This window comes from Argopecten irradians, chromosome 12, assembly GCF_041381155.1.
Source record: "Argopecten irradians isolate NY chromosome 12, Ai_NY, whole genome shotgun sequence".
Lineage (NCBI taxonomy): Eukaryota > Metazoa > Mollusca > Bivalvia > Pectinida > Pectinidae > Argopecten > Argopecten irradians.
Window position 1 is genome coordinate 7,071,982 of NC_091145.1, and position 26,131 is coordinate 7,098,112.

The window sequence follows — 26,131 nt, forward strand, 5'->3', positions numbered from 1 at the left end:
TAGGTTAATCCTACTAGCTCGGATTAATAATTGAATGTCCCCTCAATACCAATGACACAAATGTTAACTGTCAATGGATGAAGCATCTGTATGATACATACGTTGTGTGTGGTGATTATACTCAGTCGGACATTCATTTTGGATTGCAGTAGTAAAAATATTTAAAAACTTAATCCCTTCGGTACAATAATTGTTATTTATATCAAATAATTTCATTTCAAGGCGCATTTCCTTTCGATTATAATAACAAAGTGGACACTATTATTACATCAGTTAATATTTTGTCCCTCTTTTCAATAATTAAAAATATTTTACGAGAGTTGACGGATATATATTTCCACACAAATACAAAATAGAGGCCAGTAATTATAATATTTCTCTTGTTGATTCCTATTTATTGTTTATAAGATAACACATTTCTCGTGCTCATGACCAGATAATCTCATTAGGTACGGATACTTTTTCCGTTCTAACATCCTTAACTTGCCGTAAATGCCAAATAATTAGAATGAAAAGGCGTCATTTATTGACACGAAAATGTCAGAGCTTCAACCGCTGACGGTCCGTTCGTTTTGAAATCGTTTTGTAGTAGCAGGAAGTAATTAGCATTTAGTTAAAGAAACACTATTACTGTCATTTATGGAATCTAAAACATTGAAAGCAACATTTCTAAATGAGTAAAATTGATTAATTTATAAAAAAAGGAGTGCATTATTGCATCTATGACGACCATAACGACATTCGATGTTTCCTGTTATCATTTAAAGGGCTGTGCAGCAATAGTTGTACAAGACCATCTAATGCACAAAGACATATTTTTTATCAGAAATAAGAAAGGAAAAATTAAAGCACATCTTAAAACATTTATGACATAAATGAAAATTCCACAATCAACCAAAATGAGAAGTAACAAAACGATAAAAACTCGTTTTCCATTTTTTTTCATTCTCTACAAGCCCCGTATTTTGCAACTTTGGAATCATACCCCTCGGGTTGCGATTACCCTGTTTCATCCTCAACGGGTAAGATGTTCTAATGATTTTTTTTCGTTTCCTAGCAAACGCGGGGTAACCCTGTCAAGTATGGGATAATAAATGGGGGAATATGGCCAATTATCAGACGAGTAAATTATTATTCTATTGCCAGAAAATCGATGTCGTGCACCAAAACAAATTAATTACATACATATATATGGAATTACTTCCTTGTCCCATAAAAGCCATATAAATAATAGTATATATGACAAAAAGGGAATGTTGAATATGATATTCTCGAAGTATGACAAACTTCGTACCGATTGAACAAGATTACATGAATTCCTGCTATTTCCTGCTGATTGATTTTCTCATTAAAATGATGTAATATTTTTTCATAGTTTGGAGTTTTTAAGTCGTTTTAGTTAGAAATATTTAGAAGTTAAAAATAATCAAAATATAACATCATTCATTGTTATTATTAATATTTTTTGGGAGGGCTTGGCTGAGTGGTTAAGATGTCTCGATATATTAAGACAAATCCTCAATCTCTTGGTCGCGAGTTCGAATCCCATGTGGGGCAGTTGTCAGGTACTGGCCCCTGGTTGGTAAATATATACTTACATGACCCTGCTCTTGATAGGTAGTAACACTAATAAAACCCACCATTGCTTTTTGTATTCGTGAATACATAGCAACCATGACAACAAGAGAATGTATGCAAATATGTTAGTTTATAATAAGCAATGTTAACACGTTTCCAAACACTATTTTTGTGAACTATTTGTTCAGAAAACATTTAAGATATTTCAACATCACTTTCAGTCACTGTTATAAATATATAAAGCGTCTTAAGAACTACCGTGAAGCAACTCTCGTTCGCTTATTTTTATCTCTGTCAATTAAAATAAACACCACTTAATTTGATAGTGATTTTAATTCAATTTTCAAATACTTGCAAGTTCATCTAAGTGAACTTGCATCGATCGGAATAGAATCGTGAAATTCGGTAGCCGTGTAAGATAGATGGTTTCCCGAGTACGCTGTAGAAAATGGGCGATTGGAAATTGGCCTACATTTGTACAATTTTACTTAAGTCTCCTTTATGTTTCAATGTTTCTTATCGACTGCGATACCTATTTCTTGGTTGTAAATTCTTGAAATTGTAGATTTATAACCACGAACCTTTCTACAAAGCTTCACTGCTCCTCTATCTCCACGGTGTTGTTGTGAAGGTGTAAATTGTATTGCGGAAAGCATTAGCTGAAGAAGCAATGCCAGATTGTAGACCTTATAAAGTACATGTTAGGATGTATAGCGACATCAATATAATTTAGGTTACATTTCTCGTCTATGGGTTCCAGTATCACGATTGATTATTAGAGAGGCTGTAGGATTGAGATAACGGAGACATTTTTCATGTATGCAGGATGCGAACTGTATTGAGATTAATAACAATTAGTTTAAAGGTCTTAGACAAAGATCGATTAACTCCAGTCTTGAAACTTCAGCCGCAGAAACGCAAATTTGCAACACATGAATACTGATACTCTGAAACACTGAGACTTTTTCTTTGACAATCATAGGGCGGACGAGAATGCGAGATGATGAGATGTCTAGCATGCAAATTTAAAATTGAATCTTCACAGATAGTTAAAAACGTAACTGTAACCTTTGCAAAGTAATCAACGTCCAATAGCAATTCGTAAGGGCACTGACATTCACCACATGGACAAGCCAAGGCCAATATTTCTATGGAGCCAATTTAAATTGAACCTTACTGTGAACCGTGCAGAAATTGTGTTAGTAATACAAGAGGCCTTCCAGACTATTGCCTCACGTTTAGCCATTTAATAAAGGCCAAGGTTACAGTTTCTTTGACCAATTAAAGTCACAATATACGTATCCGAGTGATTTTTTCATTACTTGAAAGGTTGTTTATTTATTTATTTATTTATTTATTTTTTATTTTATTTTTTTTTTTAATTTTTTTTTTTTTTGGGGGGGGGGATTTTGTATATCATGTATACATAAATTTATTTAAAGTCAAGATGAACGATAATGAATACCAAGTCAAAAAAGTTGACAATGCGTGTTAATTTAGTGGTAACATGTTTCACTAACCGAAGCTTAGCGATATTCATGTCTTTCCTAACTCCCACGAAAACGAGTCTTTAACATTCCAACTTCAGTTTAATAGTAATTGTAACTTCAAGCACTTATAAATAATCTTGGTATGGCTTAAATTTAACTACATCTAAAAATAATATTAAAATCTAGGGTCGATTTTAACTAAGCGTTTTGCAGCTTGTTACGTACATTTACATTGGGATTATAAAATTATTCCCAGACACTGATTAAAACATTAAAATCAAATGTCCAATGACCTTCACCAGTTGAAAGCGTAAGCAAATTAATAGCGCTTAAAATTAAATTTCTGAAATATACTTACAGTACTTATTAACAAATAATTTAATTAATTAAACATATTTTTACGAAAAAACTACACTTCAACAATTCCGTAACCAGCTGTTAACTATATATTCACATATTATTAATCTTAATCTTCAACCAGCTTTGACACATTCGGAAGCCCATTTTTAAGAGTTCAAAGAATTACAGGACTCGGTTAACTTAAAGCAATATACAGTATGCTGCTCCTGTAGTATGTACCATGCATATCATACACAGAAAACGTCAGGAAAAAAATCTTGGATAGTCTAAGGTTTAAATCTTGCAAGTCAGAATGGTTCGAAGAGAACTCTGAAAGCATTTTATCAATACCAGAAACACCCTTACAGCCAAACAAATAGTTCCAAAAACAAATTACTTAATCACCTTTGTTCGCGAACAAGACTTCATCTGAGCGAGCATAGTGATTAATGGTTGTACTACTGGGGCGACACTTGTATTTTTTACTCAAGGTTAACATTTTCTCATACTAATGCTTTCTGAACATTAAGTCTTAGAAGTTAAACAAACGCTATTATATCTAGACATTTAAATGAAAATAACGAATTTACCATTATACAATACGTTCTTCCATTTGTTATATCTTGGTTTGTATACAGAGTATTGTTCAGCAATGGTTTTGTTTCACAACATCCTGACATTGTATTAAGGTCATGTTTTACTGCATCATATTAAGTTTCTGACAAGGTACTGAAATCCCATGTTTAATACATTGGAGATTTAACATAAAACAACACAACTGTTATGACTCGGGCTCCCATATAAAAACTGTGAAAAGCGGTCCGTGTATGTAGTATATTTCGCACGAGAGTGCCCAAGGGAACTACTTTTTTTCGAGGAGAAAACAAACCCGATCGATACTCGTCACTAGGTGGCGCTAGAATAGCCGTCAATGCCTCGTTATGACAGAGTACTCCATTATGAGGCACTGTTAAATTGTCATAAACACATTTTCTACCCCTTCATGACTTATTCGAGTGTTGCTTATTCCAGTGTAATCGGATTAGAAAGGGCAAGGCACTTCCCACGAGCATTAACCTACATATGAGAAGTTTATATGTTTGTCAAACTATGTGCTACTTGTATGTTACGACAACCTTCTTTTGAACAAAACATTCTGTGTTTACCAGAACAGTTCAAATCAATAAATGCAATAAGCAACTGGTACCAAGTAATATTATGACTTTAACATTTAGCTTTTTTGTCATTACTTTTGACATGAGGTAACTTAACGAGCAACGTAGGGCAACGACCTAATATAATGTTTCTTGTTACTAGAGTGACGCGTGTGTTTCCGACCTCAATGTACTGTTCCTCCATTTTAATGGTTCATTAGTGCTTTCTCGTTAGTACAATAGTGTCTGTTCCATGGAGTCTAAGTCCACTGTAGTTTGTTGTTGTAATGAGCGAAGTAAACAGGACACATAATCCTGTTACAGTACTGTTTACACCTCATTACAAGAAAGGGAAATATTGATTTGTCATTTAAGTATACCACATTTCACATTAAAAATCGTTTACCGGTGCTTCTTAAACTCTCTGAAAGTATGAATATAAATATAGAATTTCATTATCTCGTGTAGATCGTTAAAGAAAGGGTATTAATTTGGATCGGTGAACGACCACTTAGGTATGAGTGAAACATTTTGTATGAAGATATTACGGTCAGCTGAATATTGTATCATATTCAGAGTATCCGATTTTTACATGGTATTTTCATAAAGTGACGGTTGAAATATTGCATTCTTAAACATATTGAATATAAGAATCTAAATTATGGTTTTTGCAGTTGTTACGTGAATTCATATGTTTGTGAATTTTAGGTTACAGTGACCTAATTAAGCATTTTATTATCGAGCATTAAAAAAGTACTGAATTTACTGAAAACGTTCATTTTTCAACCATCTGATTTTGAAATTTAACACTGCATGTGGATCTTGACAAAATCTGCTTAAGATGATTACATCATAGGGTAGCATAAGCTGGGCGACGTGGATAAAAGATGTCTTATTCAATTATTTGTATTGCCTATTATAGATGCCATTTGGGCCACCGAATATAAACCAAAAAATATTGACTCAACTCAATGTTATTGTATTTTATAGATAACAAGAAAGGCCGTCCGACCACTTTTTCGTTCCGGAGACTGGTATGTATAACATAAATTAAGACACATACATCCAATAAACGTATACCATATAACAAACTCCATGGGAAATGAACACTTTTAAAATTCGTTGGTTCGTTGTAAAGATAAAACAAATGGAGATAAGCACAGTCGTCATTTCGTTATTCATAGTTTCCATGGTAACAAATCGCTATACACAAAATATATCAAATATAATTCGTAGTACAGTGAGTTACATCATAAAGTGGTGCAGTAAGGGAATGTGTTTAATTTGAAATTAGAATGAAAAATAGTGGAGCCTTGAATTACCTTAATAAACCATAAATAATCGACAATAAAATACATTTTCTCATGCGATCGGGGAATCGAGGCCCGACCTATATTTGCCAGTAGAGTATTTAATTGCAATGACACTAAACCACACATGAATCAATAAAATCGGGCAAATAATGCTTAAATTCTCTGTTCATGTAAATAAAATTGCTTTAACACGTAAACGGTATATGATCAACTACAAATTCGGTCAGGACTTATGAATATTCATAAGTACTGAAATCAAATAGATGGAGTACATTAGTAATTATACTAAAATAAGATGTTACGGTACTTTATCACTACTGGATAAAAATCGATATGTCGTACAATATTTATACCTACAATGTTATTTTCTGAATGGATAGCTTTCTGTAAATGATACATGGTGTTGTTTGCCCCATACTTTAACTGGTGTAATAAAACGATACATACAAAAGCTACGATTTGACTAAATTAAGATTAATTTGTCTCATAGGCTATTATTTTCTACCCAAAAGGCATAACGTTAATTGTTGGATTAAAATATACCTTGTTTTAATTATTTGAGTGTAATTTTAACTGATATTGTCTTAGTTTTGTTTTTGTCTCCATTACAGATAAAAACTAGAAGTAAAGAAGAACTATCAAAGTTAGGCGATGTCCTCACAAAGCTGGCACCATCACAGTTCCAGGATAGTGATTTGGCCGCCTACAAGGTACTTTCATACTCATTATACTGGCCGCTTACAAGGTACTTACATACTCCTTATACTGGCCGCTTACAAGGTACTTACATACCCCTTATACTGGCCGCTTACAAGGTACTTCCTTATACTGGCCGCTTACAAGGTACTTACATACTCCTTATACTGGCCGCTTACAAGGTACTTACATACTCCTTATACTGGCCGCTTACAAGGTACTTACATACTCCTTATACTGGCCGCTTACAAGGTACTTACATACTCCTTATACTGGCCGCTTACAAGGTACTTACATACTCCTTATACTGGCCGCTTACAAGGTACTTACATACTCCTTATACTGGCCGCTTACAAGGTACTTACATACTCCTTATACTGGCCGTTTATAAGGTACTTACATACTCCTTATACTGGCCGCTTACAAGGTACTTACATACTCCTTATACTGGCCGCTTACAAGGTACTTACATACTCCTTATACTGGCCGCTTACAAGGTACTTACATACTCCTTATACTGGCCGCTTACAAGGTACTTACATACTCCTTATACTGGCCGTTTATAAGGTACTTACATACTCCTTTTACTGGCCGCTTACAAGATACTTACATACTCCTTATACTGGCCGCTTACAAGGTACTTCCATACTCCTTTAACTAGACGCCAACAAGGTACTTACATACTCCTTTAACTGGCCGCTTACAAGGTACTTACATACTCCTTATACTGGCCGCTTACAAGGTACTTCCATACTCCTTTAACTAGACGCTAACAAGGTACTTACATACTCCTGATACTGGCCGCTTACAAGGTACTTACATACTCCTGATACTGGCCGCTTACAAGGTACTTACATACTCCTGATACTGGTCGCTTACAAGGTACTTACATACTCCTTGAACTGGCCGCTTACAAGGTACTTACATACTCCTGATACTGGCCGCTTACAAGGTACTTACATACTCCTGATACTGGCCGCTTACAAGGTACTTACATACTCCTGATACTGGCCGCTTACAAGGTACTTACATACTCCTGATACTGGCCGCTTACAAGGTACTTACATACTCCTGATACTGGCCGCTTACAAGGTACTTACATACTCCTGATACTGGTCGCTTACAAGGTACTTACATACTCCTGATACTGGCCGCTTACAAGGTACTTACATACTCCTTATACTGGCCGCTTACAAGGTACTTACATACTCCTTTAACTGGTCGCTTACAAGGTACTTACATACTCCTTATACTGGCCGTTTATAAGGTACTTACATACTCCTTATACTGGCCGCTTACAAGGTACTTACATACTCCTTATACTGGCCGCTTACAAGGTACTTACATACTCCTTATACTGGCCGCTTACAAGGTACTTACATACTCCTTATACTGGCCGCTTACAAGGTACTTACATACTCCTTATACTGGCCGTTTATAAGGTACTTACATACTCCTTATACTGGCCGCTTACAAGGTACTTACATACTCCTTATACTGGCCGCTTACAAGGTACTTCCATACTCCTTTAACTAGACGCCAACAAGGTACTTACATACTCCTTTAACTGGCCGCTTACAAGGTACTTACATACTCCTTATACTGGCCGCTTACAAGGTACTTCCATACTCCTTTAACTAGACGCTAACAAGGTACTTACATACTCCTGATACTGGCCGCTTACAAGGTACTTACATACTCCTGATACTGGCCGCTTACAAGGTACTTACATACTCCTTTTACTGACCGATTACAATGTACTTACACATACTCCTTTAACTGACCTTACAATGTACTTACATACTCCTTAAACTGGCCGCTTACAAGGTACTTACATACTCCTTTTACTGGCTGCTTACAAGGTACTTACATACTCCTTTAACTGGTCGCTTACAAGGTACTTACATACTCCTTTTACTGGCCGCTTACAATGTACTTACACATACTCCTTTAACTGACCTTACAATGTATTTATATACTCCTTTTACTGACCGCTTACAAGGTACTTACATACTCCTTTAACTGGTCGCTTACAAGGTACTTACATACTCCTTTAACTGGCCGCTTACAAGGTACTCACATACTCCTTAAACTGGCCGCTTACAAGGTACTTACATACTTCTTTTACTGACCGCTTACAAGGTATTTACATACTCCTTTAACTGGCCGCTTACAATGTACTTACATACTCCTTCAATTAGACACCTACAAGGTACTTACACATACTCCTTTAACTGGCCGCTTACAAGGTACTTACATACTCCTTCAACTGGCCGCTTACAAGGTACTTACACATACTCCTTTAACTGGCCGCTTACAAGGTACTTACATACTCCTATTACTGGCCGCTTACAATGTACGCATGCATACTCCTTTGATTGGAAGCTTATACGGTCATGTGGTGTTAAAGAGATACACCATGAATATACTGCAACCTCCAAATACGACGAGTATATACATATATTGACAAACCCTTAACATATCGCATACAGGAAAGGTCGTCCTTAAATGACCCTGGCTGATTAAGGGACATTAAGACATTCACACCATTGCAGTGTTAACAAGCTGCCAGTGTTAAGATTACCTATAATGCTCAAATTCAATTTCGTAATTTGATTTGTTCAATCGCCTTTTGTAATATTCCGATTGATCACATGCTCATTAATTCATAACTAGATGAGCAAGACATCATCAATGAACACGAACTAAAAAGAGGAATCAAAAGTACTTCAAGTACTTGCATAAAACGACGTAAAGCAAAAATTATTTTAAAAAATACATACTTTACTGCGTTCATGAACCAAATTACTCTATTTTCTTTATTCACATGGAGTGAAATGTAACCAGATTGAACTATACATTTGATTCCCAGCTGGCAATCCCCCTGCTTCATCCCTGCTCTCACCTCATGTGGATGTAAACAGTTGGGGGATGTCACTGCATTCAACGTGTACTAACCCTGCATCAAACCTTCATAAAACACGTTTAAAGATGTCTGCCTTATGTAAGAGCAGTATATATCAACACAATTAATGATGTTCGACCTTTGAGGTGAGGTACCGTCGGAAGTTTTACATTCCAGCCAAACTGTGTATCAGATGGCTACCATATTACTTCCCTTTCGGTCCTCAACGTGATCAGCTGATAGCTGTACCTTGTGCATGTCACGTGACCAGGTTAGATGGTTGTGTATAAAGACAAGGTGTTCCGTATCAGTCAGCACGACTCCTGGTAAACTCCACGCTGATCACCACGTTTCTTTATGTACGTTATATCAGGCTAATAGTATGAGATTTATTGTGTAATAACGGAGAGCAGGTTCGCTGCCTACCGTGTGGTTAATCATGATGTGGTAGGATGCGATATACAGATTTATCAAGGTGGTTGATGAAACCAGATTGATACAGATGATTTTGAGTAGCTTTATAATGGTACATTTTAGAAGCACAGTTCTGTAGGTATATATTTCAGGGGTAAAATATTTGAAGAAATATATTTATAAATATACATACAGAAAAAATTACATACAGACAGATTTACACTTCAAAAATATTATAGACGAAATTGTACATACACATCACATACATATAGGTTTGGTGACAAATATACCAGTTATTCGACACAGACGAGTATTTGTATTAAAACAAGGAAGAATGGTGGTCTTTTAAATCACTGTATACAGAGAGATCGATGCCATCATATCAAATAAAACATATATATTATAAGCAGAGTGTAATCGATCCTAGTAAATGATACCATATAAAATAATGTTGACAGATATATACAATTTTCACTCATAATTCTATTTTTGTCGGATTAGTTCTGTTTAATAGCATTACAACAAAATAATCCTTACATATTATGACGAACACACAAAGATACCAATCATGCAGCCTGTATTATTGCTATTTTACAACACCTAGCTACGTCATAGAACGTGAAATTTATTTCCAGAACCTGATTGAATATTCTAAATTAGTACCATAGCACATATAGATTATCACCATGACAACAAACAAAATCTGCTGCATATATATCATTAATTAATAATATCCTGAGTTGCTATTCTAAGCTTGTTACATTTACATGGTGATAAAACCAGTGGTTATAATACACATTGTAATATATTACCTAGTATTGCCAAAACAATTTATCCCTTTTCCGATGCTTTCATATCACAAGTTAGAAAATGTATTACTAGAAATTGAGTATTCTCACCAGAAAATGAAGCATCTTAAAGCAAATAAATTATTCATAACTCGATATATCGCCCTTAAATAGTTTACCGTGGTGTAAATGTACGAATGTCGGCGCAGTCAAGTATTAGCGCAAACTCTAGTCTGTACCGGTTAGCGCAAATGATAAATGCAAGAACTATAAGCGCAATACTGTTTTAACGTAACATGCCTGGTCCGAAATACGCTATAATATGACAAACGCCAAAATATGTACATTTTTCAATATAGTAAACATGTTTATAACGAGCACGCTTATAAAAATATGGTAATGACATTGTGTTTTTCATTCGGCGTCAAAGTTTCTATAAAATATATATGTGTCTATCAAACTTTACTTATAACGATATAATTTCATTGGTTCGTTAAAACCGTGTAATACGGTATTGTTTTATTTTAGAACTGCCATTGGTCGGACCTAATTGTCAGCTCCGACAAGGAAAGACAGCCGATAAAGATTGCCGAGAGTGAACGGAAACGGCGCGAGGCAGTATGGGAACTCTTCACCAGCGAATGTGTATTCCTGATAGACCATCTGATGGCACTGAAGCATGTAAGGTCCCAGTCAGTTCTCTGGTGTCCTCCAATTAGCACTCTATTGCAATACACAGCTAGCATTGTTTCCCCAGATTAAGTCAATAGAATCTAATTTCGCCCTACAGAGTAGCCTTTTTTATCTCCTCCGTTCGGTCGTTAATGAGCTACTAGTTGCGAAAGACAGTGTGCTGAATGAATGTTTCCCTGTGTCGTAGTTACATCTCAAATGGCATGTGTGTCGTTAGCGACAAAGTTCCATCCAATTTTGTCTCTTTTGTAATTTTGTAAACTTTTGAGAACGAAGACACTTCTTAGTAGATAAACATTCTGTATATCTTCACTCATTCACACCTTCTGAATTGTTAAGTAAACTAAGCTCGAATGTTTACAATTTAAATTTCTGTCACACCTTTTATTATAACAAATGCACCAATTACGTGAGCTTCATGAGTATTGTCATTATGAAATGAGAACATGGTAGAAAAACTCTTAAACTAAATCCGTAAGACTATACGCACAATTTACAGTAATAACATGCTTAAAATATTTTTTTATGTTTAGTGATAAAAAATATATACAAAAATCAATTTAAATGTGAACGACAGAGCAAAATTTTATCGAACTTATGTAAATTTAATGTAACTTAATGTATTCTTCTCATGGATGAACGTTTTTTTGCAAACAGATAAAACGAATTCGCGCACGAATGAAACTTTAATTGAGGATCATTATGAATTGGAGCTATGGAGCCGCAATACAATATATCTCTTTTATGAAAAGAACGATCACAATTCCAAAATCTTCGACGAATTATGTATTAAAGTATGTATAAAATAATGCTAGACACTCAAACATTAGTAAATGAAAAAAAAATATCATGATTAAAATATGCTTAAGGTATTTCGTAAGGTGATTTTAGATTCATTTTGCTTTCGAGATTGTACTAAAATATTGCGTTTTACATTAAAATACCTTTATAACGTACACGCTTACAACGAATTCGTGGTTATAAGGTAATATTTTTATAACCATCAATGTTCCTATAATATGTATGTGTTAACTAATATGTGTATGTCGCACTATCCGTATATCGAAGCAATTTCGTTAATCCCCAAATTTACATTATAATGTGTTTTAATGTGCCATAGTTTACTGTAACGAAGTAATTTCGTTAATCCCGAAATGTACATTTTAATGTGTTTTACTGTGCCATGGTTTACTGTAACGAAGTGATTTCGTTAATCCCCAAATGTACATTTTTAATGTCTTTTCATGTACCATGGTTTACTGTAACGAAGTAATCTCCGTTGCTGCCTATATTTTCGTTGTGTTTAATGTACCGTTTTCACGTAACAAACTTTCGTTGTGTTTAATGTACCGTTTTCACGTAACAAACTTTCATGTGTTTCAGTGTTTTCTGGAGCCGTTGAAGAAAGTGCAGGTAGAAGGGTTTCTGATGTACATTGAACCCCCAGAAATATTCTGTAACCTTGACGACTTGTGCTATGTACGTTCCATACCTTACGAGATAATCAGTATTTATACCCACACGGATGTCTGCGAGACGTTCTGTTACACCATATATTTACCCTCGATTACCTTAATCATGAAATATTATGTGACATTTCCTGTATGATAGACGAATATCGTGACTTCTCTTCCCACACAAATATTTATTTTCAATATGAATATAGTATATTGCATTTGCAATTTCATTTAATTCCATGAGTCTGCATCCAAAAGCGAACATTTTATCATCACAACTATTGTCAGCCGTTATGTATTATGCAAACAAGACACACAATTTTCGATGTCTTTCCTGGCTTTAAGGACAACAGCGATTAGAAGGAAGCAAATAAAAGAAATTTGAATTGAATCTCGCAAACTTGTCAATATACTGTACAATTTGGTTGGTAACAACCATTTTGGCGCACAATCCCCTATTTGTTATCAACAAAAAATAATGCTTTCAGTTTGTATATTGTTCGTAGATATCTACTCCTAGCTACATTACCTACCAGTAAGCCCTAATAATCCTTCATGACAGCTAATAATCAGATGAAATTTTGCATTATATTTAAATTGTATTGTACATGTATATGTGTCAATAACGAATTTGCTTCTTCATTCTGTATTTTCAACCTTAAATTAACCATACCTTTCTAATTAATACCCTTTTAATTAATTACCAAAATACATTTTTCAAAGTAAATTATCATGTCAAAGTAAATTTTAATTGCTGAGTGAATTTGCGAAGCAAATTTTGGTCTTATTCATGCTGCAAAGTTTGCTGAATATTTTCCCATTATGTATAATGAAAAGATATGCAGTACAAGTTGCGGTCAGCAATTTTACATTGACAGAATAGTTTACTTAAATGTGTTCAAATCTGTTCCACAGGTGAGCTATACCTTTTGTAAAGACCTAATATCAGTGCTGACCAAAAACATGTCTAATACAGAAATCTGGGAAACAAAACGTCTAGAGGAGGTCTTGGAACGCGTAAGTGTTTTAAGGAGTCAAAAAGTTCATATTGGCCGTTCCAGACTATTCACACTTATAAATATAGGAACGCACCCGTTTGTTATGAAATTGTTATAATTTCATCTGCCAGATGAGGAAAATCTCAAATGTAATGAAAATACAAAGCTTGAGAAAATGTCAGTCTTCAAAACGTTTTATCCAATTGGACCATAATCATTGAAGTATGTGTTACGTTTACAAAGAGCGACAAAGTAGGATTATCCGGCGTGACCTAAATAATTTGTTATTCAATTAACACTTGGCATATGTGTTTTTCATTTAACAAATGCTCTATTCGTTTAAGGATCTTAAATTACGTTTTTTCGCTTTTCTGGTTTTTAAAATTGTTTAAAACTTTTTTTAATGTTATGACGTTGTATTAAAGTTTGCCACTCTGTCAGAAGAAGGGGAGGTGTACCACACATATTGTCTGAACTACACAAAAGGGCTGAGTTATTTGGAAAAGCTGAAAAAGAACGACGACTACTGCGAATTTGAAAAGGTAGATATTCGAGGAGGATCATATATCGAAATTAGTTTTGACATTGTTCATCTAACAACTCTATATGTGATGTTATGAATAAGAAAACTCTGATAAATATTTTGATAATAATAAGATTTACATTGTTGATTCAGATATTTTTATGTGAACCTTACTTTTAATTTCCTCTAGAGGTATGAATATGAATTCCTACCGAATTGAAACATTATCAATTAATTTAAGGCCATTTATTAATCTACGTTTATCACTTAGCGGTTTTTTTCTACCATTGATAGGATTCTTTAAAAAAGATTGAAATAATTATTTACTATTGGTGTGAATAGGATTATTTGATAAATTTAAAACGGGTTTATAAAAAAATAATGTTACTTTTTATTTTGTAAAATTGTATGTACTAAGTTTGTGTTTACATAAGTTGCAATAACATGCGCCCAATCAGTTTGTGGTTTATTTACAATAGCATATGTTTAAATGTAAAGCATAAGTGGAACATGATTCCTTAAAATTGTAAGATTGCTATATTTCTATTGACCAATATGATAGGTACAATACATGATGGCATTGTATAATTACAATTTCTCGGTTAACCAGTGGTTTGAGCATACATTGTAATTTCTTGTTAAATTTTAAAATTGCAAAATTGCCATTTCTCTGTTGACCAGTTATGTGGGTACAATTCCTGGTAAAAATGCCATTTCTCTGTTGACTAGTTGTGTGGGTACACTTCCTGGTAAAAATGCTATTTCTCTGTTGACCAGAGGTTGGAGCATAGTTTCTTTTGAAATTATATAATTGCTATTACTCTGTTGACCAGTGGTGTGAGCAGGACCCCCGGTGTAATCGTCTTCAGCTGAATGACCTACTGGTATCACCGATGCAACATTGTACGAAACTACCGCTCCTCCTCGCCAACATACGAAAGTACACCCTGATAGAGGCCGACAGGGGGCTACTAGCCGCGGCTATCGGCAAACTCGAGGTCTCCCTCCGTAAGTTAATTACTTGTCCATTAAACGCCAAAGAATATTGATTTAGTGAGTGAGAATATTTCCTATAGAAATGATATTCTCTTATCTATAATAGGCATTGTTTCGGGAAAATGACATCTTCTGATATAAGGCGATTGAGCGTGTATTAATTATAGAGTCTTAGTTATTTTCTTAATGGGATTGATCTTTCCCTGTGGACCGGTTCAGTATACAGTAAAAGAGATTTCCGTAATTACAAGATGTAAGGGGTACTTAATATTGGTTGGTAATTGTATTTGCATTATGATGCATTAAGTAGACGATGGCTTGTTTCAGTACATAATTAGCATTGATATCTCTGTTTGAAGTTGCAAACTATTCCCAAAATAAAACATTCGTCAACAAAATGTCATGGTTATACTAACAATGAATCTAATGGAATCCGATGTGAACATCATTTGTACTAACAAATTGTGGTTTATTCAGACAGGAATAAAAAAACAACATGTTTTTTCTTCAAATGATGACATACCCTTTCTCTGAGTTTGAAAAGATGCAAATGCTGTACTTTTATGCATATTGTGTATATGCTACATAAATAAATCAACTTCAGTCATACAGTTCTCGTCAGGTGCATTTGTTCTCATCCACTCTCGGAGTAAGGGATTAGTATCATACGAGACTTTCTCTTTTTACAGAAAATTTAGAGGAAAAGATGAGAAAAGAACGAAATACCCAACGCCTACAGGAAATCCAACAACAGTTAGTGTGGCCATCCATTTCCGACCTAGATCCCAAAGTTTACATTCCGGACGTACGTATATCACACACTACGCATGTCATAAGGAATTCTATGTGCGCTTTAAAATCCTTCATTTTTAGACCTCCCTCATTTAAAATTGGTCTAGACCTAGAAGAATTAGGAAACTACCAATAGCAAGAAATCTCAACTCAGAAGAGTTATATCAAAGAAACTAAAATGTTTATCAACCACAACAAAAACTATTGTATGTTTGCTGAAGAATACAACAACTTAACTCCATGTTCATCTTCTGCTGCCGTCATTTCTATCGATCAAAATCTGTAAATATACTTAGCGTTTTAGTGCATTGGCATCCTCGATATTCCAGGGTTTACTTCTACTGACGTTATATCCACCCCTGGACTATATCATTATAAAATACTTGAGGCAACAAAACACTGAATAGGTAATTTAGTACTTTGATGTTCATCAAAGACACAGGGATTGACTGCGTTACACTGAACTTAGGCATCGATCTCTCTGTAGTATTCAAAGGAAGTTTCCGCAGGCCTCTAATTGGTAAGATTTTTTCTCCTGAACTGGCTTCAGTTTTACTATGAAATGACACAGGGGTGGATACAACGTTAGTCATAGTAACACCTGGAGTATCAATGATACCGAATTGGTGAATTTGCGAATACACAATTATTGCTGTATTTATTGCTCACAAAACATACAGTCAACGGAATAATTTTTAAGCGCAAAAGTTTATATTACAGTAGTAGATAAAATTGTTGAACTTTGTTTTGTAGTTTTTAAAGTCAAGCCTTTCCATTCAACCTTGTACCAAGCTCTTATCGTGTCCTAAAAGACAATTAATGCACGAAGGATTACTAACTTTAGTAGGTGGGTATATTTAAATTATAAGACAAAGGGGAGAAAACTCCCATTTGTGTAATGAATTTATAAGATGTACAATTCTGATGCAATATTCTATAGAAATGGTTAAATATTACTTACTTTACTTAATATTACTTATAAATTGTGATATGCATTAGCAAGATATTAGAAAAGGGACTTTAGTTTTGTATTTTTGTCGTCTTAGTCTGATTTTGTTTTTGTAATTGCGCATATATGTATATAATTTCTTTTCCAGAAGCAACGAAATCCATAGATGTTCACTTATTCTTGTTTGACGATATATTATTGATTACAAAAATAAAGAAATCGGTGAAAAAGGTTTGTCGTATTCAGATTATGTTATTTCATTGGTTTATTTTAAGACTCTCTGTGTTTTACATTCTACACTTGTACCTATCATTTTGAACTATGATATATATTTTGATTAGTAAAAGTGCATTATATTTTATTTTAGTGATAAGTCATTAGATTGTAAATATTTATGAAAATACTAGCTTCAAATGAGTTATGGCCTGCCTTATTTATTTTAATTTGTCATATTTTATATATTCTCAATTGATAATTAGTAGCGGAAATCGCCATGCTAGCTTACTGAAAACATACATATTTTGGCGGTAGCCATGTTTTAGCGTTTTTCATGCCATATATTTCTCGCTAAAATATAATTTCGCAAAACATACCATCCATATATCACTATAGACAGTAAATTAATTATAACGTTTGCACGAATTTATCACAGCTCTAGTTAAAAATTTACCTTAAAATTTTTGTTTTGTTTTATTTAGACATTTGACTGACATATTTGCTCCTTGTTACAGAAACAAAATACATTCGAGACGTTTAATACCAATGACTGTAACTTGTATACAGTACATCGCCAGCCTATAGCATTAGATCGGCTCAGTGTTCACGATGTAGGCATCGCTGAGGCGTCAGGTGAGAAATCATACATATTCTAGGAAAGTTAAGAAAGTTAGGAAAGTTTTGCGTTCTGTCCCATGCTTCATAGAATTTGCCTTTGACATTTATCCTCCAATGCTTGCCAACTGAAAACATTTTAAAGTTTTAAATATACTCACGTATTGTATTATGTCAATTACTCTGTTGATATGTAGTCTGTATATTCGATTATGTATTATAAATTGTTATCTCCTGATATAGAAATATAAGTGACATTTCTGATTTAAAATAAGTGTTTTTCATCTACCACTATTGTACATAGAAACGGTATTATGGAACGTTTACGAAACACTAATAACATCATTTCTTTATGGAGTTTAAGTTAAATGCGTCTTAATTTATCGACATGTCATGTTTATCCACAGCGAACGGCCTTAAACACTGTATAGTGTTAGTTCATATCAGTAGATTCCAACAGATTATAGGTGTCTTCACTCTCCAGTCCACCAGCGAATACGCTAAGGTACGTCCTTATCCGTGTACTCTAAAGAGGCAGTTGTTCAAAGATAACAATTCAATCAGATGATTTTACTTTATTCACAAAGAAACTCCCAGCACCCGAATCATTTCTTCCAAAACCATTTGGGGTTTCGTTGTTCAAATATGAAAAGTTATGGTCACTGTACATGTAAGTTATTGAGTTTATAGCTCACGAAATCTAGCAAAAGAACAGAAGCTTTTACAATTGAGATCTGTAGTTCTCCTTAAAATGTCAATCATATTCTATCAGTGGCACATCCCTTCGTTTCATATTCTATCAGTGGCACATCCCTTCGTTTCACTCCGTCAGCGCGAAGGGAAGTTACTCTGATCTATCAAATTCACTGGGGTCACTATATTAGCATCCAACAATAGTTGGTTACAATTATGAAACGTCTGTTTAATCCTATTGGAAAACACTAGTTTTCAGTATATCGGTTCTCAGATTTTTAATTATGATATTAAAATGCATTTTAAAGGCAAGTCACTCTATTAATATATCAGAGTAACAGCGGTAGTATTTTAGCGTCAGAAAATCTTAGTTTTTTTATTATTGTACTATGAAACATCTGTTTAATCCTATCGGAAAACACATTTTTCAGCATTTCAGGTATTTTTCAATTATAATGTTAAAAAGCATTTGTATTGTGGCGCTATAAGATATCTTCCTTTATGAACGATTTGTATGTTTTTGACATTACATCAATTTAGCTCTTTTTATAACAAAGACATGCTTTCAAAAGATCGGTTTATGAAGAATATTATTTTGGTGACAAAATAAAATGATATTACATTTTGATTTGTTTTAGAAATTACACTTCTCCATATGCTAATGATACTTTTTTTCTTTTAGGACTACTGGATGACGAAGCTTTGTGATGCAAAGAAGAAGTACCATTCCTCTCCACATGAATGTGGTGCCAACGGGCTGGTTGACTACCGGCAACAGATGCCACAAACCAACATCGCTACAACCCCTACAAACCATACACCAGGAGACATCTCACCGCGCAGGCTCAGACGTGCACGCATGCTCAGTGCTCATAAAAAGAAATCAGTCAGCATGGACACAGTTTTCATCACATAATATAACATGCTGTTTTGTGTACTATTTTTTGTGTCGTTGTGACCGGACCAGTGTGCTATCAGTGTCCGCGAATTTAAGTATCAACTTGTCTGTGATAATAAACGTCTATATTATACATATTCAAATAGTCTTTAAGTTTTGTCTCAACCTTCGACCACTGAATCAAATGTTTTACAAGGAAATGAATTATTATTTTCAGTATTGGACACCTGCTATTAAAACAGAATCCTCCACGAGTATCATTCTTGAGGAAATATATTAGAAATTTCATAATTGAATACTTGCTATTAAAACAGAAACCTCGATGAGTTTCACACCATTTACTTAATTCCACATTCATAAGGATGAGCAAAATGCGTTGCTCAATAAAGCATGCGAATCTCGTAAAACACTCAATATTAGCTACTATGTTAATTGACCTATATTCGATCTAAGATGTGCTTATGGTGTGTGTACAAATGTAACAATAAAGAAGAATATTCTTTAAAATTTCAATGTTGGAATTGCCATAAAGAATTGTTCAAAAACGATTTGAAACCGGTAGATTTGGTTTTAAGGTTACATGTAACACTTATTTTGGTGAGACCAATTTTTAGCGCAACGTTCATTTTGAACTGGTCAGCGTAATGACAATTCGTTATAATTGATGTATTAATGTTATAACGAAAATACTCTTATCACAGTAATTATTGCATGTAATATAAGCGCATATATATTATAGCGTTAAAATACATTGCAGGTATGTTTTCCGGTACTGGCTGTTGGTAATATTTGAAATATAACAGAATAACACAACACATATATCTCTGAAATGTTTAATGAATATTAATCACGTGTACCTATAAAGGGTAATCTAGGAGGCACGTGACATCTTAGTTTAGGGTGGTCCTGCACCATAGTGATATAATATAGACCATCGCTACAATATCATACAAAAACATTTAACAACATGTCATACAAAGGAAGTTACGTACAAAACCGGAAGTGGAGTATAAATTATAAATATTCCGAAGGATCCATTCTATAGAATATCCGGATCCTTGTACTAACATTATGCAGTCACAACCTTGTACGGACATAATTAATAGCCATAGCCTTAACGTATGAAGTGATATTGTATGAAATATAGTAGCTATCACAAAACTGTAATATAAATAATACATAATTACAATACAACAATGCACAAATAATGGCGTTCTAAAATCAGTTGAAGAGACAATATAAATTGTTCATAGGCTCCAATTCATTTTCAAATAAACAAACATGATTAGCGTATCGAGTAAAATTTGATTAAAAACAAATTTGATTGCTGCTAGCACTTAATACATGCTTAATTAAGAACTGAATTAAGTATTTATGTAATTTTCAATCGCTCATATCAACGAATTGATATAATGAGAGTGCTTGTCAATGCGTGTTATTGGACTGCATATGTAAATATGATATTGAAGATGCTTGCTGATAGCATAAAACAGTTCATATATTCTTAAAGCATACTCAATGAAACAGTTTTAAAATTTCGTCAAGCTTAACGAAGTTAGATAACGACAGGTACATATAGTGGTGAGTTTCCTTAAAACTTAAAACGATTAACTTTGCTCAACGTCGCTTTGAAGTGACGCAAAAGAAAAAAGGACACTCAAAGTTTAGTAGATTTTAAGAATTATAAGCAGTTGACAAACTAAATAATTACAAACAATTGATTTCTGTATACCATACTGAAATGAAATGTCGTTTTAAAGATGAACGGCAAGCCTTTGTTAGTATGTGGTTACATTCACCAATGCTAGTCTAAAATTGAACATTAGGACTAAGAATATTCTAATGTCATAACACGCAATATTTGAATGCAGAATCAAATTAGCCAATATATCTATATATTTTCAGGACAGATCGCTACGCAGTAACACCGAAGTAGGTTGACCTAGATATGTTCTCACTTTCTCTCTCGCATCAACAGCTTCGCTTACTAGCATTCACACTCCACGTGGAATTTCATATACAACAAAACAAGAAACCGGTAGCATGATAAATTGTCCATTCAAATCACACATTCACGCTCGAATGATGAAGAAAATAAGTTAAAGTGGAATATTAATCTTACCGTTTTTACCAAATAATAAGTCGCACCTGTGAATAAGCCGCAAAGGCCTTTTTACGATTCACAAAATATGTTTTTACCATTGATACACTGCAGTTCAATAAAAGAATGGTATAGTCGAATACTGGACTGATAAAATTCGATACTGTTCAGTTTACCTCGTAAGTGAATGTAATAGAATAGGGTTGATAGGCGCCTGTGATAACATGAGCAATAGAAAATATATCAACATAGTCACCATTATGAAAAGCAAATTTTCACGGTTCTTCATGAGTATATTACATTATTTTTTTATTTTGAGCAGTCCTACGGTTATTTGTCATGGCGATGGGACTAAATTACACTACATTATGTACTCCCAAAATAGTTTCCAAATACCATTGAAGATGCACCGCAATATCAATCGTCCTTATCAAAATCCTTTTCCTTATGAAGACATTAATATGCACATTTAATATAAGCTTTGATTTTTGTTAAATAGGACTTAGCAATAAAATTGGTTGGCACCTTTTTTGTTTGAAGTAAATATTGCCAGGCTTTTGTTGGTATTGATTTGTAAACATGAAATGGACAACTAGAACATCAGGAAAAATCCGATCAAAGTTATGCAATACACGTCACTAAGAGGCACTTGAGTTCAAACACATAGAAACACCAAATCCCTGGTCAATGTCAAGTTTTCAAATTTGAAATTCCATGTCGAATAATTGATTTGTTTTTCAAAATCCATTCACTTGTTGGTCATTTCTTCCATGTAGATTTCGATAACTGTGTTCTGTTGGATTTGTTTTTTTACAATTATCAAATGACATTCCAGATCCTGTTCTATATATAAACGGAGTCCACAGACAATGCCTTTGTATGTGAGGATTTCAAAGTTCCATTTTTTCGCTGCCTTCGCGGAGGGGAGAAAGAAATTTCTGAAAATCGCGATTGTCTGTTTTCCCTGGCTTCTACATTTTCAGTATTTAGGTCCTGATTCGAGTCATCTTTATTTGTGAATTTCTCTCTTGCCTCTCCAAGCTTTTCTAACCAGGCGTTCTGAAAAAGTAATAAACATATAATAAAATTTCTTTAACAATACTGATTTCCTCAGAATCTATGAATTTAGAGAGATATCGAGCAAGACATATTTGTTTTAACTTATGATAAAGAGTAGCGAAATGTATTAACCATACTTGTCATATTAGTAATATGAATTTCATAGAGTATTACTTAAGAATATTACATAATATCAAACATGTATATATAGTCCTCCATCCCGATAGACCAATACAATAGCAGTATCGTTATATCCACCACTGGACTATGTCATAGTAAAACTGAAGTTTGATAGAATAAATTCAATTTTTCTGGCTTTGTTGTTGAGCATAGTTCCTTTGTCATCTTCAAAGATGTCCCTTCAAGTTTGTGATTGGCGATTTCTCTTAAAATAACTGAGGTTTTAGTATATATAATCCGGAGGCGGATGTAACGACAGCGGAAGTAACCCATGGAGTATCGAGGATGGCATTATGTTAAGTACTCTGTATACTGCGAACCACATTATTTTTCGAGGGATACAAATGTACAAATATTCCCGTACTTGCGGAAGACAGCTCGCAAGATCAAATAAAATAAATGCTCATGGCTACCAGGGACATTCTTACCTTGGCTGCATCTGTAGGGGACTGAAGCGTATAGACACCTATAATCTGCTGGAATCGACTGATCTGAACGATTACAAAGGCACACTTGACACCATTAGCTGAAACAGGCGAAAACACGTGTTTAAAACATCAATAATGATATCTCAGATAATTAGTTATCATCGTAAGATTTAATGGCGCTATCAAATAATTACTGTTATGTATGAGAGGTTGAAGTGGAGGAAATCAATTTATGTATCTTAATGATACTCTTTCATTCTTCTGTTTTATCGTTTTAACTTGAAGAGCTTCGTTCAAGGGGACAAACTCAAATTATTAGAGTTACATTATCTTCTCTTGGTGATATACTGTAATCTCAACACATTCATAAAGGCATACGACTACCTACACAACATTACGGATATTATTAAAATTATACAACGACTACAGTTACTGAATTATCTTGGAATAGACAATTCATGTCGATTTTCAACGCCTTCTGTGCGTTAGTTTTGACAAAATCCTTAAAAAACCTCGAAAAATCACGGTAACTGGTCGCGACCCAGTAGATGTTTGAACTTTCCTAATTAATTTCATTGGTTTATAGCTGATTTATATACTTTATTAAAGTTATTTTGATTGGATCATACCTGCAGCCTCTGATTGGCTAATATCATGAACACTTAGTCTGTCCAAAGCGACGGGCTGTTTGTGTACAGTGTATGTTATTTTATCACACGAAGTTTGTGTACCGGTCACTTCTAACTGGGCCTGTTTCTGTAAACAACAACGAGATGAAGGTCACAGCTATCCACACAGGGCAGTGAAAGTTCATGTTTTATTGACTCTGATTGTTCTGACTTCTCAGTTGTGTTATTTATCCTTGAAATGGTAATTACTACTCGAGAGATATAAAAATGGTTTTTAAAAACAAGTGGTTTTACTTCGACAATGTAGGAGTGAAAGTTGCGGAATTACTACCAATTAAATGGCATTAACTTTCAGCAATTATATTATGCTAATGCACAATGATGAATTGCATGTTATTTAAGACTGAAATAGCTACCAATTTTATCATATTATGGTCGAAGGCTAATGTGGATACTTCTGCAAGCCATTAAAACAAGGGAAACAACTCTGCTAAACTTCCCTACCTTTCGGGCCGATTTCTTGACTCTCGTTATCAGAAGGATATCATCAAAGAGGAACAAATACACTTCTGTGGCTTTGGTTGATTCTGAAAATAAAAATTATATATCATACTAGATTATAAGTTTAATGTATTTTATCTGTTACAGAAAAATACATACCTCATAATTAAACATTTATGATACATGTGTGTTGAACAGGTAAAAATAGAAAACAAGACATATTTCTTATTTTACTACATATTTACACTAATGTTGTTTTTATAAACAAATGTAATGTGCCATACAAAATCCATATGGGCATCATTTATTCATTTTACGTTTGCATCATCCTTGATATTCAATAAAATCCACGCTAGTTACTACCTCACTATATTAACAACCTATTTGATTTACATTTAAGTCATTCGTGGGAATCGAATGAGGAGTTCAAAATAAATTGACCTAGTAATAACGAGAATTTGCGCTGAAATCCATGTTTTGCTTTGAGTGAACTTCAATGACTAATGAAATGTGTTTTCAAATTGACTGAAATAAAAATAAGAAGCTTTGAAAAAATATATGGGACCTATCCAATGTCGTATATCAGATCATATACAGTATCCTAAGTGTAGAATACTATCATATATGTGAAATATGTATCTATTCCTTATCGACGGTCCTACAGATTTGTTGTTTGTTCAATATTCCAGATAAAAGCATGCAAGACGATAGGTAACTATGGACCGTCGAGACATACAGATAGCCAAATTGAAGTAAATGGTGATCACGTGGTTAGAAGAGTTCGTGAGAGAGATAATCGATACTGGGGAGTCTGTGGTGCTTCTAACATCGCATCAAGTTTAATTTTCACTGATACCTCTGCAGACACATACATCAAGTCATGTGTTGTTCATGGAACAACTACGACACACTGTCTGTTTATCATGAAGGTGTTTGTTTTTTCCTGCCTTTTCATCGGCCTGTACCATATATGTCAAATCTTTAACCGCCTACGCAAAATATTTTAATGGATTTTTATCTTATTTTTGTTCTATTTCGACTTTGGCTGTTAAATTTGTTTTCTTTGGTTTTTGTTGTTGTTATTTTTTTAATGTTTTTAGGAAGGGTCTTGTTTCACCTTTTTATTGATATTTCCAGTTTTGTTTATTTGTTTATTCTCAAATGGGATCGTCTTCATGGTAACATTTTTTATCATACTTATATAAGTGAGAACATCTATCACAGTAAAGCAAACGTATTTATTCACTGTGTCATTCTTATTAAAGGACAATCAAGGGAACGCTATATTAGCAAACATAATTCGTATGCAACCCTGGTAACAAAGGTGTTATACAATTAATAAAATATGTTGATACCCGAGGCTATAGATTATCAAATTAGGAGTTTACGATGTTTTTATCTGTTACTGATCATTTTGATGTCGACCGCCATGAAAGGGCACAATCACTAATACGCCATAATGTATATGTTAAGGTACACAACTCGACCAATATCAGAAAGAACATATATATATTGGCTTAAATGTTAACTCATTCTATCAAAGCGTAAAGCTGATATCCAAGGGAAATGAAAAAGACTCATATCCCTTTATTCGAGTTCTGGAATTACCTCCTAGATGTGATTCTTAATCGTAAGTTCTTGATAGAAACATGAGCATTCGAAACGTTAATTCCGTTTAAAATTTCAGTTTATTAGAAATATATTTTCATGCCGAACGAACAGTATT

The 26,131-nt window shown here is 34.0% G+C and overlaps 2 protein-coding genes across 8 annotated transcripts in view; one reads left to right on the forward strand and one right to left on the reverse strand.

The window, feature by feature from the left end:
- The window catches only part of LOC138336363 (pleckstrin homology domain-containing family G member 7-like), a 70,556-nt gene extending 50,906 nt beyond the window's left edge, over positions 1 to 19,650 (forward strand). For all 5 annotated transcript variants that reach the window (XM_069285811.1, XM_069285812.1, XM_069285813.1 and 2 more), the window contains 13 exons: positions 5,552 to 5,595; positions 6,486 to 6,584; positions 11,206 to 11,358; positions 12,754 to 12,849; positions 13,743 to 13,844; positions 14,251 to 14,367; positions 15,182 to 15,356; positions 16,034 to 16,149; positions 16,890 to 16,983; positions 17,234 to 17,316; positions 17,817 to 17,934; positions 18,324 to 18,421; positions 19,292 to 19,650. In XM_069285811.1, the coding sequence (XP_069141912.1) occupies positions 5,552 to 5,595; positions 6,486 to 6,584; positions 11,206 to 11,358; positions 12,754 to 12,849; positions 13,743 to 13,844; positions 14,251 to 14,367; positions 15,182 to 15,356; positions 16,034 to 16,149; positions 16,890 to 16,983; positions 17,234 to 17,316; positions 17,817 to 17,934; positions 18,324 to 18,421; positions 19,292 to 19,525 (1,529 nt within the window). In that variant the 3' untranslated portion in view covers positions 19,526 to 19,650. The remainder of the gene's footprint in view (positions 1 to 5,551; positions 5,596 to 6,485; positions 6,585 to 11,205; positions 11,359 to 12,753; positions 12,850 to 13,742; positions 13,845 to 14,250; positions 14,368 to 15,181; positions 15,357 to 16,033; positions 16,150 to 16,889; positions 16,984 to 17,233; positions 17,317 to 17,816; positions 17,935 to 18,323; positions 18,422 to 19,291) is intronic.
- Positions 19,651 to 20,328: 678 nt separating this feature from the next.
- Positions 20,329 to 26,131, reverse strand: part of LOC138336032 (uncharacterized) — a 95,508-nt gene continuing 89,705 nt past the window's right edge. For all 3 annotated transcript variants that reach the window (XM_069285297.1, XM_069285296.1, XM_069285298.1), the window contains exons 17-20: positions 24,409 to 24,491; positions 23,905 to 24,031; positions 23,276 to 23,373; positions 20,329 to 22,667 (exon numbers count right to left, since the gene is read on the reverse strand). In XM_069285297.1, coding sequence (XP_069141398.1) covers positions 22,452 to 22,667; positions 23,276 to 23,373; positions 23,905 to 24,031; positions 24,409 to 24,491 — 524 coding nt within the window. In that variant the 3' untranslated portion in view covers positions 20,329 to 22,451. The remainder of the gene's footprint in view (positions 22,668 to 23,275; positions 23,374 to 23,904; positions 24,032 to 24,408; positions 24,492 to 26,131) is intronic.